General features: G+C 40.8%; 1 protein-coding gene across 3 annotated transcripts in view; it reads left to right on the top strand.

The window, feature by feature from the left end:
• The window catches only part of rbpjb (recombination signal binding protein for immunoglobulin kappa J region b), an 85,727-nt gene that overhangs the window by 63,732 nt on the left and 4,739 nt on the right, over nucleotides 1-17,256 (top strand). For all 3 annotated transcript variants that reach the window (XM_061960247.2, XM_061960248.2, XM_061960246.2), the window contains 3 exons: nucleotides 2,335-2,430; nucleotides 11,979-12,144; nucleotides 12,221-12,395. In XM_061960247.2, coding sequence (XP_061816231.1) covers nucleotides 2,335-2,430; nucleotides 11,979-12,144; nucleotides 12,221-12,395 — 437 coding nt within the window. The remainder of the gene's footprint in view (nucleotides 1-2,334; nucleotides 2,431-11,978; nucleotides 12,145-12,220; nucleotides 12,396-17,256) is intronic.

The following is a 17,256-nucleotide window of genomic DNA, read 5'->3' as shown; positions in this document are numbered from 1 at the left end:
GTTTCCACGTGCAAGATTGAATCTATTTAAAAAAAATATTTAATAAGAAGCCAAAAGTGCAAAAAGAATAATGTTCGTGTTGGAGGAGTTGTGAATGAATGAAATATGAAATCCGTGCCACAACATTAGGTACACCTGCAAACTGCAGCACAGATTTCATATTTCATTCATTCACAACTCCTCCAACATGAACATTATTATTTTTGCACTTTTGGCTTCTTATTAAATAACTTTTTTAAATAGATTCAATGTTGCACGTGGGATTTAGTTGATATAATAGTGCATTCTACGCCGGGGGTGCATTATCCGGCACAACACGGGCACGTTGTTAGAAGGGATGAAAAGCGGACGTGACGTCAGCTCGTAGAGGACGTTAAAAGCAGTGCCTGTAAGGCACGCCCTCAAGACTGTGGAATACGAGAAATAATGACTGATGAACACCTTCGTTCGATAATGAGGGATGCCTGAGCCCCGACAATAATGAACTAGCATCCAAGAAAAGATGCCAGGTATCTGGCTTGGGCACATCAGATTAGATCAGTGTTTTGCAAACTGAGCAGTTTAAAGTCCTGAATGGTTGGTTTATTCATTATTTTATTTTCAAATTTATTAGCCTGTGGAAAAAGTTAATGTTGATATTTACCTCAGAAGGCTGCAAATAGAAAAGAGGCATTCAATTTTTATTTAAATTGTATTTAATATGCCATTGATATTTTTTAATTATTATTATTATTATTTGAAACTCGATTTTGCATGTCACTATAAAGTTATATAAGCCTTGCTTGTTCAATATTTAATGCAAAACTTGTTTGGGTCCCTATCAACAAGGTTAATTTGTTCAACCTTGGCCCGCGGCTTTGTTCAGTTTAAAATTTTGGCCCACTCTGTATTTGAGTTTGACACCCCTGCACTACAGTGTAACGTCTTGTGCCATAAAGCTGTCTCGTGCATGCGTTTGCATTACTTGATGTTAAACAAAGTGATGTGAACACACAGCTGTCCGTTGTCCGTGCGCTCTTGGATAAAACACGAGGGCCAGCACTTTGATGAATAAGTTGAGAAACACTATTGAATAAATAAATTAATGTAGCTAAGTGTACATGGCCATCAATAAACTTTATTAAAGGTAAACGTGGTAAATGTTCATTTATCCATTTCATGTGTCATTTATATGCATTTTGCATCATTTTCTGTGTGTACAATTATAATTATTCTCTATAAAATGTGTTTTGGGCTAACGTTTTTGGGTGTCTTGAACAAATTAATTGGATTCATATTTTCTGATGCGAAACATTTTTCGATTTGATTTTCAACTGACTGTTTGAAATTAATAACTAAACTCGAACCACTGTACTCTTTGTTTCGATAAAGGAAAGCTTTATGGTTGCAGTCTAATGAGCGGTTATGGAAGAGTACAATGATACTTATAAAAAATAAAATAAAAATGCTTTTTGATGGGTTTCAGGGGTGGCTGGGATCACTTCAGTGGCCTCAAATATTTGGAATTCTTGTGTTGTATCGCCATCATTTTCCTTGAAACTTGCTGGCAACAAGCCATAATGAATCAAAAAAGCAGCACGAGTGAGCCTGTCACTTTGAACAAGAATATATTCTCCCTAATTTCCCCGATCCATTATGAGCTAGATAAACCAAACTGCCTTAGCCTTCATCCTCTTCAGCCCACTGCCCTCACTCCCTCCCTCTCACACACAGTCTCTCTCAACGGTCTCTTGCTTACCATAACAAAGGCCCGGTTTAACCCGAGTGTGCAGCTTGGTGTTGCGAGGCAGAGTGAGATGCGCTAGTGTGTCAGGTGTCACTGACATCAACAGTGTACCCAAAACTTTTTTTTTTTACCATCTGAGTGCCTTCAGCATTACACAAGTGGTCAGAGAGAAGCAACTATGCTTCCCCTTTCCCCTCGTTTGACCTCCCCCCTAGGTCCCCCCGGAGATAGATGACAGGCTCCCCTCTCTCTTAACTGCTTACCACACCACCACCTCCCCACTCCCTGAGTCGGTCATTAACGGTCCAGCCCAGCCCGCCCTTTTCCCTCCTCGATTGGATCCAGCCGGAGGGAGCAAACCAAGCTTTTTTTTGGCCGTGGAGGCGTTAAAGGGGGTCAATGCGAGTGTACAGTATGCACATGTTGTTGTGTATTGTAATTTTTCACACCTAACGCCTGTCAACACCTATGTAGTGCCCCCACCCCCAACATCACTGCCCAAAAACCAACCAAGCCCAGAGGCTCCTTCTGCTCCAACACGCTCATCTGCCAGATTATAAAAATGGCCTGTTGATGATCCTCTACCCCCCTACCCCTTGCTCTTTCAGAGAAGCCATGAGGAACTACCTAAAGGAGCGAGGGGACCAAACTGTTATGATCCTGCATGCAAAAGTTGCACAGAAATCCTATGGCAATGAGAAAAGGTAAGTGACTGTGACAGGTTTCCTTCTCTATTGAAATAACAATAAAATAATATGATGGTATAAAGTTTCACTTATACCATATGCGAGTGTCTTGTATTGTCTGTGTTCAAAGTATGTCAAGAATATAAAGTAGCAGACAGGCTGAGTCTTGAAATGAATATAATCACACAGATGGTTAAATTCAGTAGTTATCTTTGCATTAGTGTTTGATTTAGCCCGGTGATAGTCCGCCCTCTGCTGGTGAACATTTGAAGTGTATGTTAGTGGAGTGCTGAAAACATCTCTCAGAAAGACTGTGCTAGTTTTTTCATTGGCCCTTAGCAAATCATAAAAACATTATGTATATTTGAATATAACATATTATTAATAAGGTTATTAGATGGATGTCACACAAATTAGTTTTGTCTCCTAACACAAAGTTAAGGGGCGGCGTGGATCAGATGGTAGAGCGGTTGTCCAGAAACTTGAGTGTCCATCCATCCATATTCTACCGCTTGTCCCTCTCGGTGTCACGGGGGGTGCTGGGGCCTTTCTCTGCTGCATTCCGGCGGAAGAGTTCCTGGTACAAATCCAGCTTCCGCCATCCTAGTCACTGCCATTTTGTCCTTGGGCAATAAATGTCACCCACCTTGCTCCCAGTGCCACCCACACTGGTATGGGGGACTACAGATGGAAATGAGCACCTATGGTATTATGTAGCTCATTTACAGTCTGTACAGCAGACTGTTCACTAATCTGAAGACATTTGTTTTTAATATTTCAAAAATAGTATTTTAATTTTTTTTATAGTCCTTCATCGTGCTGCGCACATTTTTAAATTAATAGACTAAGACGACCTAACGATTGCTCAACAATACCTTGCCATTACGCAACTTTAAATGAGACCGTCACAGAGGCAAGTGGCCACTAAGTTTAGTGTGTCATCAGAAGGTTTCAACTGAGAGACTGGAAGAGCATACAGTTTGCCTTTCTGGGAAAATTTAAAAACTGTTGCACATGTACATTCAAAAGTTTACATTAGGTCAAATAGCTATATAGATCAAATTAAATTGAACTAATGTATATTGACCAACATTGGATTGATTTTAGCATATTTAGAGCCCATCCATCCATCCATTTTCTACCGCTTAATCCCTTCGGGGTCGCGGGGGGCGCTGGAGCCTATCTCAGCTACAATCGGGCGGAAGGCGGGGTACACCCTGGACAAGTCGCCACCTCATCGCAGGGCCAAAACGCCCACAATACATTGTGGAGAAAATGCAAATATATTCTACATCGTGCACAATGTGATTTATCAAGACTCATCGCTGTTTTGGGAGGACCAAAAAATATTACCACACCATATAGACACATTGTCTATTCAGAAACATCCTTTTATAATTTCATAGCTGCTAGATGATTTAGCTGATTAAAACAAATGCAATTGATGTGTTTTGGTTTCACTTATTATTTTTTTAATGAGGTTCTTTTATTTATATAGAATATATATTACTAACATATATCCTATATGATAAAAAACTTATTGAAGTATGCATTTTTTCATCTTAAGCACAGTCGTGCAGCCTTGCAACCATGCACCTTCAGCAGTAAAACAAAATAGATAAATAAAAAGTGGTCTAAATGTAGATGCACTGCACGACTGCTTCTAAAATTACCTTAAAAAGTGGAACATATCTCTTGCTATTGTTAAAACATAGCAAAACGTCACAGGTATGGAGCATGATAACATGAATGCAGTGTTTCCCACAGGGCAGGCATCTATTTGTGGTGGTGTGGTCAGGGGGCGGGGGGTGGCGGCGGCAGCGGCGATGACCAAGAAGAACACGGAGTTGGAATATAATTACAACACTTTATGTACATATTTATATACAAATTTGAACAATTAGTTATTCACTGAAATATATTTAATTGTGGTTCTTACAAAAAATTTCTCTTATAAAATATAAAAGCTAAAATGTCTCTTAAAGCTCTGCCCCTTTAATTAGTGCATACTAAATAATTTAACTTTAGCCTACTACTACAACCATATTATTTACCAGCAACATAAAGTGAAACAGAGGCAGAGGTGTCCTGCCACAGTCAGTCAACCTCCTCCTCCTCCTCCTCCTCCTCCTGCTGCTGCTGAACAGGTCGCACTAGAGCTAGTCGCTCTGTTTTGTCGTGGTCCTCTCTATAAGGCACATAAGAATATAAATTAGGACTCTTTTCATGAGAAAAGTGCATTTCTGATCTGACCCTGCTTTATTTTTCAGTGTTTGCTGAGTCTCACCTGTTCCCTCCGCCCTAATTTTTCTACTTGCCCGACTTCTCAAATCTACTTGCCCCAATATTTTTACTTGTCCTGCCTAGGTTTTTTTCTGGCTGTGTAGTGCTCATGGCTTATATCTTACTAAAATCCTTCCCGTTGACTATTTACAACACTACACAGTATTTATTATTATTATTATCTATAATTACATTTAAATGGCATTGCATACATGTAAAATTAAATGCTATTTCACATTATTTGACCAGTAGCAGTTACACTCATCTGAACAGGTCATCCACCTGTTTAAAGCCCGATCACAGTTGAAATCTTGAAATGAAGGGCCTTTAATGGCCAAAACATTAACCTGGACAACATTTTAACAGCTGGTTGGCTCAGATTTTATTCTTTTCATTGCATTCACATGCTGCAGTGGACAATTTAGCTTGAGTATTAATGTAGTATCTGAAGCACCGTCTCCACGTGTGTTTATTGACAACAGGGTTATAACCTGGACACGTTAGCTTGTCGGTATGATAACAGGTGATTGTTATTACGTGCGTCTGCCCCGGCCCACGAGTCAAACAGCGGCGGTGTTAATGAAGCAGCGTCAGGCTGCTCACCGTCAGGGAAACGCTCGGTGAAATCGCGGATTAACGTTAAATATATGACGAGCCGCGAGTGATGCAGCTATAACCTATCTACCTATAACTTCTATTACCCTGGTATTTTGATCCCGTCCGTCTGTCCTCGTCTTCGTCTTCTTCTTCTTCTTCTTCTTCTTCACCTATCTACCTATAACTTATATTACCCTGGTATTTTGATCCCGTCTGTCTTCTTCTTCTTCTTCTTCTTCTTCTTCTTCTTCTTCTTCTTCTTCTTCTTCTTCTTCTTCTTCTTCTTCTTCTTCTTCTTCTTCTTCTTCTTCTTCTTCTTCTTCTTCTTCTTCTTCTTCTTCTTCTTCTTCTTCTTCTTCTTCTTCTTCTTCTTCTTCTTCTTCTTCTTCTTCTTCTTCTTCTTCTTCTTCTTCTTCTTCTTCTTCTTCTTCTTCTTCTTCTTCTTCTTCTTCTTCTTCTTCTTCTTCTTCTTCTTCTTCTTCTTCTTCTTCTTCTTCTTCTTCTTCTTCTTCTTCTTCTTCTTCTTCTTCTTCTTCTTCTTCTTCTTCTTCTTCTTCTTCTTTTCTTCTTCTTCTTCTTCTTCTTCTTCTTCTTCTTCTTCTTCTTCTTCTTCTTCTTCTTCTTCTTCTTCTTCTTCTTCTTCTTCTTCTTCTTCTTCTTCTTCTTCTTCTTCTTCTTCTTCTTCTTCTTCTTCTTCTTCTTCTTCTTCTTCTTCTTCTTCTTCTTCTTCTTCTTCTTCTTCTTCTTCTTCTTCTTCTTCTTCTTCTTCTTCTTCTTCTTCTTCTTCTTCTTCTTCTTCTTCTTCTTCTTCTTCTTCTTCTTCTTCTTCTTCTTCTTCTTCTTCTTCTTCTTCTTCTTCTTCTTCTTCTTCTTCTTCTTCTTCTTCTTCTTCTTCTTCTTCTTCTTCTTCTTCTTCTTCTTCTTCTCTTCTTCTTCTTCTCTTCTTCTTCTTCTTCTTCTTCTTCTTCTTCTTCTTCTTCTTCTTCTTCTTCTTCTTCTTCTTCTTCTTCTTCTTCTTCTTCTTCTTCTTCTTCTTCTTCTTCTTCTTCTTCTTCTTCTTCTTCTTCTTCTTCTTCTTCTTCTTCTTCTTCTTCTTCTTCTTCTTCTTCTTCTTCTTCTTCTTCTTCTTCTTCTTCTTCTTCTTCTTCTTCTTCTTCTTCTTCTTCTTCTTCTTCTTCTTCTTCTAAGCCGAAAAATCCATTTGTGGCGGACGTAATTCTTTCGTGGCGGGCCGCCACAAATAAATGAATGTTTGGGAAACACTGGAATGTGCATTAAATGAGAGTGTCTCCGTGGTGATGCCCCGTATAGTACACGCAAAATCCTCATTTAAATAAGGCGGTCTGCACCACTTTACAATTGCACAAAAAGTGTTGGTAAATCGCACGCCACAAGCCCCCTAATAGTACACACTATTTAATAGATTACACACAAGCATACATATCTCACTCACGCTACAGTACACACATCAATAGGGACTGGAGGTCGGCCGTAACGGCTGACCTCCTAATTTTAACTACACAGTAGACACTCTGGGGGTCTTGTACACATGCATGGGGGGGTTTGGGGTTCGGGAGTACGGCGCACCCCTCATTGCCTCCTCGGCCGGCGCGGGTTGCGGGGACTGCGGTCTGGTGGCCTGCCATTCCCGGGCAGAGACCTCGCTGAGGGTGTGAGGCTTTTATTCATTTTTGAATTTTTATTTATTTATTTATTATTTAAATTTTTATTATTTACTTATTTTATTTAATTGTATTTTTTAAAATAATTTTTAAAATCTTCTTATTTATTTGTGTGTGGCGTCGCGCGGGTCTCGCTTCCTGTTGGGTGGGGTCCGTGCCCGTGTGGCCCGACCTTGCGCTGTGGGGTCTCTGTTGGTGACTTGATGCGGTGGCGGCGCGGCCCCCATGTCTGGTCTAGATGCTATGTCTCGGTTGTTTGGGCGGTGGTGTGTGTGCGGGTTTGGGTTGGGGTGGTGGGGACTTTTGGTGGGGGAGGTGTTAATGTCTCTTGTTTGCATGTTGGCGTTTGGGCTGGCTGGCTGACGCTGGCTGGTCTACGTGATCCGTGTGGTTGCCGGTCGCAGTTTTTTTGATCGCTTTAATGTGATTGAGTGGTGCTGGCTGTCTGGGGGTATTGCAGCTGCTGTTTCTGCTGCCGTTTGTTTGTGGTGTGGGCGCCCGTGGCTGCTGGGTCTGGTGCAGGGGGGTGGCTGAGGTTGTGACCGGTGACAGCGCGCGCGTGGTGGTTGTCGGAGCTGACGAACTTGCCGGCTTCATACTCGTTTATTGTTGTGTTGGTTGGCTTGTCGGGTGTGGGCCTGGGGTGCCCTTGCGCCCTGCCGCGCCGCCCTTTTCGCCCGGTGTCGAGCTGTCGTATGGGGCGGACTTGTTGGGAGTTGTCCCTGGGTGACGGGGGTGCGCGACCGGACCTGTGGGGCTTGGGGGAGGAGATCGGCTGGTTCTCAGTGGGCAGTGGGTGCCGGGACTTGATGTGTGTGTGTGTGTGTGTGTGTATATATATATATATATATATATATAAATATGTGTATGTATGTATGTATGTATGTATGTATGTGTGTGTGTGTGTGTGTGTGTGTGTGTGTGTGTAAAAATGTGTATATGTATATATGTGTATATGTATGTGTGTGTGTATATATATGTATATACAGTATGTATGTTTCGGTATATATGTACAAACCCCGTTTCCATATGAGTTGGGAAATTGTGTTAGATGTAAATATTAACAGAATACAATAATTTGCAAATCCTTTTCAACCCATATTCAATTGAATGCACTACAAAGACAAGATATTTGATGTTCAAACTCATAAACTTTATGTTTTTTTTGCAAATAATAATTATCTTAGAATTTCATGGCTGCAACACGTGCCAAAGTAGTTGGGAAAGGGCATGTTCACCACTGTGTTACATGGCCTTTCCTTTTAACAACACCCAGTAAACGTTTGGGAACTGAGGAGACACATTTTTTAAGCTTCTCAGGTGGAATTCTTTCCCATTCTTGCTTGATGTACAGCTTAAGTTGTTCAACAGTCCGGGGGTCTCCGTTGTGGTATTTTAGGCTTCATAATGTGCCACACATTTTCAATGGGAGACAGGCCTGGACTACAGGCAGGCCAGTCTAGTACCCGCACTCTTTTACTATGAAGCCACGTTGATGTAACACGTGGCTTGGCATTGTCTTGCTGAAATAAGCAGGGGCGTCCATGGCAACGTTGCTTGGATGGCAACATATGTTGCTCCAAAACCTGCATGTACCTTTCAGCATTAATGGCGCTTTCACAGATGTGTAAGTTACCCATGTCTTGGGCACTAATACACCCCCATACCGTCACAGATGCTGGCTTTTCAACTTTGCGCCTATAACAATCCGGATGGTTCTTTTCCTCTTTGGTCTGGAGGACACGACGTCCACAGTTTCCAAAAACTATTTGAAATGTGGACTCGTCAGACCACAGAACACTTTTCCACTTTGTATCTGTCCATCTTAGATGAGCTCAGGCCCAGCAAAGCCGACGGTGTTTCTGGGTGTTGTTGATGAACGGTTTTTGCCTTGCATAGGAGAGTTTTAACTTGCACTTACAGATGTAGCGACCAACTGTAGTTACTGACAGTGGGTTTCTGAAGTGTTCCTGAGCCCATGTGGTGATATCCTTTACACACTGATGTCGCTTGTTGATGCAGTACAGCCTGAGGGATCGAAGGTCACGGGCTTAGCTGCTTACGTGCAGTGATTTCTCCAGATTCTCTGAACCCTTTGATGATATTACGGACCGTAGATGGTGAAATCCCTAAATTCCTTGGAATAGCTGGTTGAGAAAGGTTTTTCTTAAACTGTTCAACAATTTGCTCACGCATTTGTTGACAAAGTGGTGACCCTCGCCCCATCTTTGTTTGTGAATGACTGATCATTTCATGGAATCTACTTTTATACCCAATCATGGCACCCACCTGTTCCCAATTTGCCTGTTCACCTGTGGGATGTTCCAAATAAGTGTTTGATGAGCATTCCTCAACTTTGTCAGTATTTATTGCCACCTTTCCCAACTTCTTTGTCACGTGTTGCTGGCATCAAATTCTAAAGTTAATGATTATTTGCAAAAAAAAAAAAAAAAAATGTTTATGAGTTTGAACATCAAATATGTTGTCTTTGTAGCATATTCAACTGAATATGGGTTGAAAATTATTTGCAAATCATTGCATTCCGTTTATATTTCCATCTAACACAATTTCCCAACTCATATGGAAACGAGGTTTGTATATGTGTGTGTATATATATATATATATATATATATATATATATATATGTATATATATATATATATATATATGTCTTAATAAGGTTATCCAAAAAATAGTGCTCGATACCGTAGTAGAGCGCAATATATGTATGTGTGGGGAAAAAAATCACAAGACTATTTCATCTCTACAGGCCTGTTTCATGAGGGGGTTCCCTCAATCATCAGGAGATCTCCTATATATATATATATATATATATATGTATGTATGTATGTGTGTGTGTGTGTGTGTGTGTGTGTGTGTGTGTGTGTGTGTGTGTGTGTGTGTGTGTGTGTGTGTGTGTGTACATATGTATGTATGTATATTTCTGGGGGTACGCTCTGGGCCTGCTTGTCAGGCGGGGGTCTGCGCCTCAGGCTACTGCATCCGGACTGCGTGTCTGGAGCTCCTGGGTCCCATCGTCCATCCCCTCCGGGTGCCCGTCTTGGTTGGGGCCTGCTGGGTCTAGTCCCCGTGTCTATTGTGGTAGCTTGGTGCTGCAAAGTATTCAGAAGTGCTGCGAGTTGGCCAGCTGCTGGGGTAGTGACCTTGTGTGTCAGCATGTCTGTGATCTTCTTTTAATACTTTTTATTGTATTTTTTTATTTGTTAGATATATAATAATTATTATTATCATTACTATTTATTAATTTATTTATTTATTTATTTATTTTTTAATATATTTTATTAATATTTTTTTATATTTTATTTTACCCCTCTCTCACGGGGGGAACTCGACAGGGCGGTTGCTGGTTGTTCCATCTCCATCTTTGGGGTCCCTGCGGGTGGTTCCCGTGGCCTCGCGGGTGGGGTGGCCGGGGGCGGGCCGCGCCGCACTCTCCGGGGGTGGGGGATGGGCTCATGGGGGCCCGGTTGCTGGTGGGGCGGGGGCGGTCTTCCCGTCCGGTTGTGGGGCGTCCCTGGGCTCCCCGGGCGGGGCGTCCCGACTTTCTACCCGTGTGGGGTGTGGTCTCTCGCTGGTTTGAGGTCTGGCTGTCCCCTGCTTCTCTCGTGCCTTGTCCTCTGTCGGGTGCGTCTGTCTGCGGCCTGCTGCTGGCTTTTACGGGCGGCACGGTGGGCCTGGCTCTAGGGTTCCTGTCGCTGGCCGGCCTGGCTGCGTGGTGCCGGTGGTCCCTGGTTCCCTGGGCGCCACACCTGCTGTATGTGGGTTGGGCTCTCTGGGTGGCTGGGGCCGTACTCTGGCTCCCACACACACGCTGGGAGTCAAATATATTGTACATACAAATACACATATACTCACATACATACATACATACATAAATACATACATACATACATACATAGGTACCTACGCTCCCACATACATACACAGATACAGTGCATACCTACATACTCAAAGTTCGTACATCCACACACACATTCACTGTACAAACATACACATACTGTACATATACATTCACTGTACAAACACATACACACATACTGTACATATACAAGTACATATACATACATACACTCATGCACATAATCATGTTTCATCAAACATATGCTAACGTTGTTGCCCTAGGGTAAACTGGGTAAGACATGGCACACTGACAAAGCTTAACCTATTGTTACTATAACAATCTACAAGGTTAATATAGGTTGCTTCTCTTTCTTCCCCTCCATTTCTCTGCATTCTTTCGTATCTCTAGTTATCATTACGTATATGTATTGTTGCATTTGAACAACGGTATTGTTGATAATAGAGGTAAATTATGGGTATTGTTCATTATCAATAGCGCTATTTCTATTGGTATTTGTATTTCTCCATTTGTAGTGTAATAATGCTCATTGTCATTTCTGTATTATTTTTTATTTTCGCTAACTGCTTATTTGCTATCACTTTTACCATCATATTTGTACATGTCGTATTTGCTGATGTTGTTGTTATTGTTGTGTTTGTTTTTGTTGTTTTTGTCTCTCTGTCTTATCCCCCTCTGTCTTCTTTTTTTTCTCTTTCTATCCCCTCCAGCTCCGGCCCAGCTGCACCAAATGATAATATAAATACATTTAATAAAGTCAAACACAAATGAGGCAACAAGAGAAGTATCCTACACTTCTCTTTTGTAAAGTAAATCTGAACAGCCGATATGGGCATCTACATCAATTATATGATTTGCCTGAGAAGCAGGACATGACAAAAAAATAAAAAAATTAATAAAATAAAAAAATAAAAATAAAAATAGATTACACATGCTGTTTAGCACGTGGTATTTGGATCCTAGTCAATCAGGCCCTTATTGTACTGCATGAACATCCCCCCTACATACTTCAATTTTTCTATATGCGGCCCTGGCTAAATTAAGTATTGAAACCCCAGCAGTAGGCAGTGACAGAAGTGACTAGGGGCTTTTAAAGTGACATGTTTATGCATGTTTGTGTCCAGGTTTTTCTGCCCTCCCCCTTGTGTGTACCTGATGGGCAGCGGCTGGAAGAAAAAGAAGGAGCAGATGGAGCGTGACGGCTGTTCCGAGCAAGAGTCGCAGCCTTGCGCCTTTATCGGCATCGGCAACAGCGACCAGGAAATGCAGCAACTTAACTTAGAGGGAAAGGTACAAGACCCTCACCCTGTGATTGAAGTCATTTGTGAACACATCAATTTCCTCTGAACGCTCTCTCCCATCCCAGAACTATTGCACAGCCAAAACCTTGTACATATCCGACTCCGACAAGAGAAAGCACTTCATGTTGTCTGTCAAGATGTTCTACGGCAACAGCACCGACATCGGTGTCTTCCTCAGCAAGAGGATCAAGGTCATCTCCAAGCCCTCCAAAAAGAAACAGTCCCTTAAGAACGCCGACTGTAAGTTGCACTTTCTGGAATTTGTTGTTGTTGTCTTCATCCAAAGGGTAATACAAGTGGTCCTTCGTTTACGACGTTTCATGCTTACAAATGCGCTCTGTAATTTTAATCCATAAATATGAGACAAGCTTGAGAACTCGTCACAACATGCGTGCACCACAGATAAAGACACTGGCTGTGTCCAAATCTGGGGGTTTACTGGTAGGCTGTCCAAATCCGCGAAAGAGAGTCCTTAAAATGTTGCCGACAAAGGTCTCCTACTTCGCCATTGATTATAATTATGCATCCAGACCAACCTTGGTGGTCCCACATCTCCCAAAATGCTTTGCGCATTTCCAGCTTTGGAAATAAATGTCAACGTTTGTGAAAGCTTGGAGGAGCGTAAGTATTGATTTATTTGTAAGTATTGATTAGATAGGCTCCAGCACCCCTCGCGGCCCCAAAAGGGACAAGTGGTAGGAAATGGATGGATGGATGGATTTGATGTACGGAGACTTAGGAAGTAAAGCTTTAATTATTTTACTGTGAATAATTAGATGTGGCGAGGTTTATAGATAAGTACTTCATTGATTCCTTCAGGAGAGTTCCCTCAGGATTATGAAAATTCATAACCCTTTATAATGTGAACATAAATGGAACAAGATTAAGAATTTTTTGTGGTCATGTTTTATCAAAGTTTTATGAATGTTTGCATGTTTTTACTGTAATCTTGTTTTTCCTTGCTTCTTTCTTTAGAACAATTTTGGAGGAAATGGGCTCAAGCACAAGCAAAAATAGTATGTTTGGGTTTGGATGATGATTTGTAAAGCAAAATTATGTTTTCAACATGTAAATCATTAAATATTGTAACTACCACTGTTGATGCGTTTCTTCATCTGCTGCCTTTATTGTAAAGATTCAGGAATATTGAGAATATTCCGCATTACAATTGATTTACTTCACTTAATATTAAATTAAAAAAGTAATACATAGATTATAATGAGACTTACATTTAATATATCAGGTGTACCTCCAAAGTGGGGATAAATCTCCCAACGAGAGCCTCTCTCATATCTCTCCTGAAAAACCTATATGAAAAATATACCTTTGCTTCTATAGTTTTCCTTTTGTTTGTTCACTTTTGTTTTCTTTTCGCTCTTCGACAGTCCTGATGGCAGATATCTTCCCAATCTGACATCAGGATAAAGATGAGATTGTGTGATACAAGCATGACGTGTGTAGTACAAGCACAAGCATGTAGTATTAGAACCAGCCAGCAGGCCACAGCCGCCTGCTACTGTTTTGCACGCACCAATACTCCATCAGTGTTGGTGCTAGGATTTTTCAAAATGGGGTACCAGGGACCCCATCAAGTCATAAAAATGGGGTCCCAGTTTTTTGTAACCGTTTTGAAAATAAATGATAAATGTATGCATTATCCTGTTATATCTCACATTCTATACTGTGTTTTGGGAAAAGGTTGCCATAAACGTTACTTAATTCATTAAAAAAAATAACAAAAAAGAAAACAAATGTTTATGCATATGTAAATGTATTCAGTTATAAACATTCATTACCTTTCTTCTTTCCTTCATGGATCTAAACTTTACCGCTGCCAGTATTTTTTTCTATCTTTTTACTGTAATATTTTCAGAATGTGTTTGTTCTATTCTTGACTAAAATAAGACAAAGAAAACAATCTAAAGTTTTCTTTATTTTTTATTTTTAATGCCATGATTTTAATAGTCCGGCCTGCGTGTGCACAGATTTTTCTCCATCTGGCCCCTGAGCTAAAATGAGTTTGACACCCCTGCACTAAACTATGAAGTTAAGTCGAGGGCCACAAAATATGGGCTTTTTGGCTGCAAATTAACCATGGGCCGCAAGTTTGATACCACGTGTACACTGTGTAGGGGGCCGCCAACAGGCTGACTACGACGACAACTGTGTACTTAGTTCCCGAGTGCACACATTTTGACACTGTCGGACTGTCCCAAACATTTTACTGCTGTCACACATTCAAAGGGGTCCTATTATGCAAAACCATCTTTTCTTACCTGTTGGTACCTATTTTTGTCTATTTAGGATCCCCTAAAAATGTTGATTTAAATAATTTTGAACATTTGACATCAAACTATGGAGGCATGGCGGAGATATTTAAAAAAAAACTGTCTTTCCTGATTCCAATCTTGTTCCAAATGAGCCGTTTGGAATTTAGGACTTTAGTGACATACAGTGCATCTAAAAGTATTCAAAGCACCTTATTCCAAAGTGGAATACATTCATTTTAGTCCTCAAAATTCTACACACAAAACCCCAAAATGACCATGTGAAAAAAAAATGTCAAAGCTTTTTGCAAATGTATTAAAATAAAAAACAAAGAAGTCATAAGTATTTACACAGCCTTTGCGCAATACTTTGTTGATTCACCTTTGGCAGCCATTACAGCCTCAAGTCTTTTTGACTATGATGCCACAAGCTTGGCACACCTATCTTTGGGCGGTTTCACCCATTCCTCTTTGCAGCCCCTCTCAAGCTCCATGAGGTTGGATGGGAAGGGTCGGTGCATAGCCATTTTCAGATTCCTCATAACTATCCTGTCTCGGAAGTCTACGGACAATTCCTTCGACTTCATTCTTGGTTTGTGCTCAGCCATGTACAGTCAAGTGTGGGACCTTACAGGTGTGTGCCTTTCCAAATCATGTCCAACCAACTGAATTTAGCACGGGTGGACTCCAATTAAGCTGTAGGAACATCTCAAGGATGATCAGTTGAAACAGGATGCACCTTTGCTCACTTTTGAGCTTCATGGCAAAAGCTGTGAATACATGTGATTTGTTAGTATTTTATTTTCAATAAATTTGCAAAAATATATATACAAAAAAAAAAACGTTTTCACATTGTCATTGTGGTGTTGTGTGTAGAATTTTGAGGACAAAAATTAATTTATTCAATTTTTAGAGTAAGGCTGTAATCAGGGCAGGAATTTCACGGCGGCTGTGACCCTTGCTGCCCCTCTGTTTGGCCGTGTGCCCCTGGAAAAGTGATATGCTCCTTGGCCACATTGGCTGTGATGCTCTGACGGAGGAACACATTTCTTTTCCTCTGCGCAAGACCAGTGGTGGGTTTATATTGTAGCACAGTGCTATACAACACAAAGCATCACCAAGCCAAACAAGGAGTTAAATCTAACGCACGCAGCAGCCTCATGGATTTCCACTGAATGTGGAACGGCATTCTTTGCTTTTTTATTCAAGTCAATGTGTCAGTTACATGCCTGCAGAACGTCACGAACATGCCGTTTACCAGCTCTAAATATATGCAGACATCGCAACAAATCTGTTCACTTCAGCGAAAATCTGCTTTTGTTGGACAGGAAGTCATGCACAAACACAAAATAAATTATCCGTAAAATACTCATTGTTCAAGGCTGGTTGTATTTTACCCTTTGAAACGTCCTAATGGGCAGGGACGGACATGAAATGAACTTGTGAAAGGTTTTCAGACGTAGTTTCATCTTGTTGACACAAATAGATGAGGACAAGCTGATTCTGGAGGTCCAAAATTAAAGAATAATATACAAGTATATCCCGGGCAGCAATATGAGAATATTTTGTCAAATACCAGCTGATACAGGGACCAGTTGTTGTGACACGCTCGCTAGGGAAGATGTTACTGTTGTGTCATTGCTCGCTGCAAAAATTAAAGTTGTTTATCAACACAAACTGTCGTCGGTGTTGCTGTTCAACCTGTTATAAATGGCAGGACAGTGTTTATTTGCTTCTGCTCTTCTGGAATGACAGAATATACTGTATGTGGCTCGCTTTAATACAACTTCATTTATCACATGATTACGTGCCGATTTGCGAGATTTTTAAGTGTCTGTGCTGTTTTGCTGCATGACGGAGCCGCAAAAGATTGGCGGTGTTGATTGCTGGACTGTGGATGGCGGTGCTGTTCCGTGGCGGTTTCGTTCAGCAGCCGTTCTGCATCCAGTGGAAATCCGGGGTAATCCGGATGTGCGAACATCTCCGACTCCTCAAAGCCCAGTGAACTCAATGAAGAAGTCGAATGAGCTAAGCTAAAGTAAGAGAGTTTGGTACATTTGTGAAAGCATAAGTCAACAATAAACTGGACATATAAGTGTGGCCCGCGAGACATCACAAGTTTAACAAGAAGATTGGCCTGCGGTGTGTTTGTGCCTACATTTATTCCCCTGTGGTTTGACTTGGAGAGATATTGCTGCACTCTTGTGGGCAATGATAGAGTCGATGACCCAATCCAAACAACTTTCCCCACTTATGGTGTAAATTAACTCGAACCAAGAAAGTCAACACTCGGTCACACATAACACACCTCCTACTCATTGAACTTTGTGGACAATATAAAACACGTACAGTATATATATGTATATATAATTAAAAATTACACATAAATAAATAAATTACAATGCATGAAGGGTGATATATGCAAAACACTCTCTCTGCACTTATCCATATTTGGTGCATTGTAGCTGCTTAATATTTCTGATTGATTGCAAACCTTTAAGGAGGTTGTCAGGGAAGTGAACAAGGTAGAAATCAAATTTTGTCATACTCTTAATATTCAATTTTTTATTGTTTATACTCCATGCTGTCTTGTCGTTAGGATTTGACGTGGGAAGTAGTTAAGTTATGTGTTGTTGTTCAGTCTGTTATGGCTTGCTTTAATCAATGCAAACTGAAGTGTTATTTTTTGGTACAAAAAGATTGTTACGTCACAATCAACGCTGTGCTGTGTGGCAAAAAAAGTGTTGAATTTGTGTATTCATGTGCAAGTGAGTGTGTGTGCGTGCTCATCCATATAGCAGCGTATTGGCGATTACCCTCGAAAATATGGCTTT

The sequence above is a fragment of the Nerophis lumbriciformis genome, linkage group LG05, assembly GCF_033978685.3.
Source record: "Nerophis lumbriciformis linkage group LG05, RoL_Nlum_v2.1, whole genome shotgun sequence".
Taxonomy (NCBI): domain Eukaryota; kingdom Metazoa; phylum Chordata; class Actinopteri; order Syngnathiformes; family Syngnathidae; genus Nerophis; species Nerophis lumbriciformis.
This window is presented reverse-complemented; position numbering and strand designations above follow the sequence as displayed.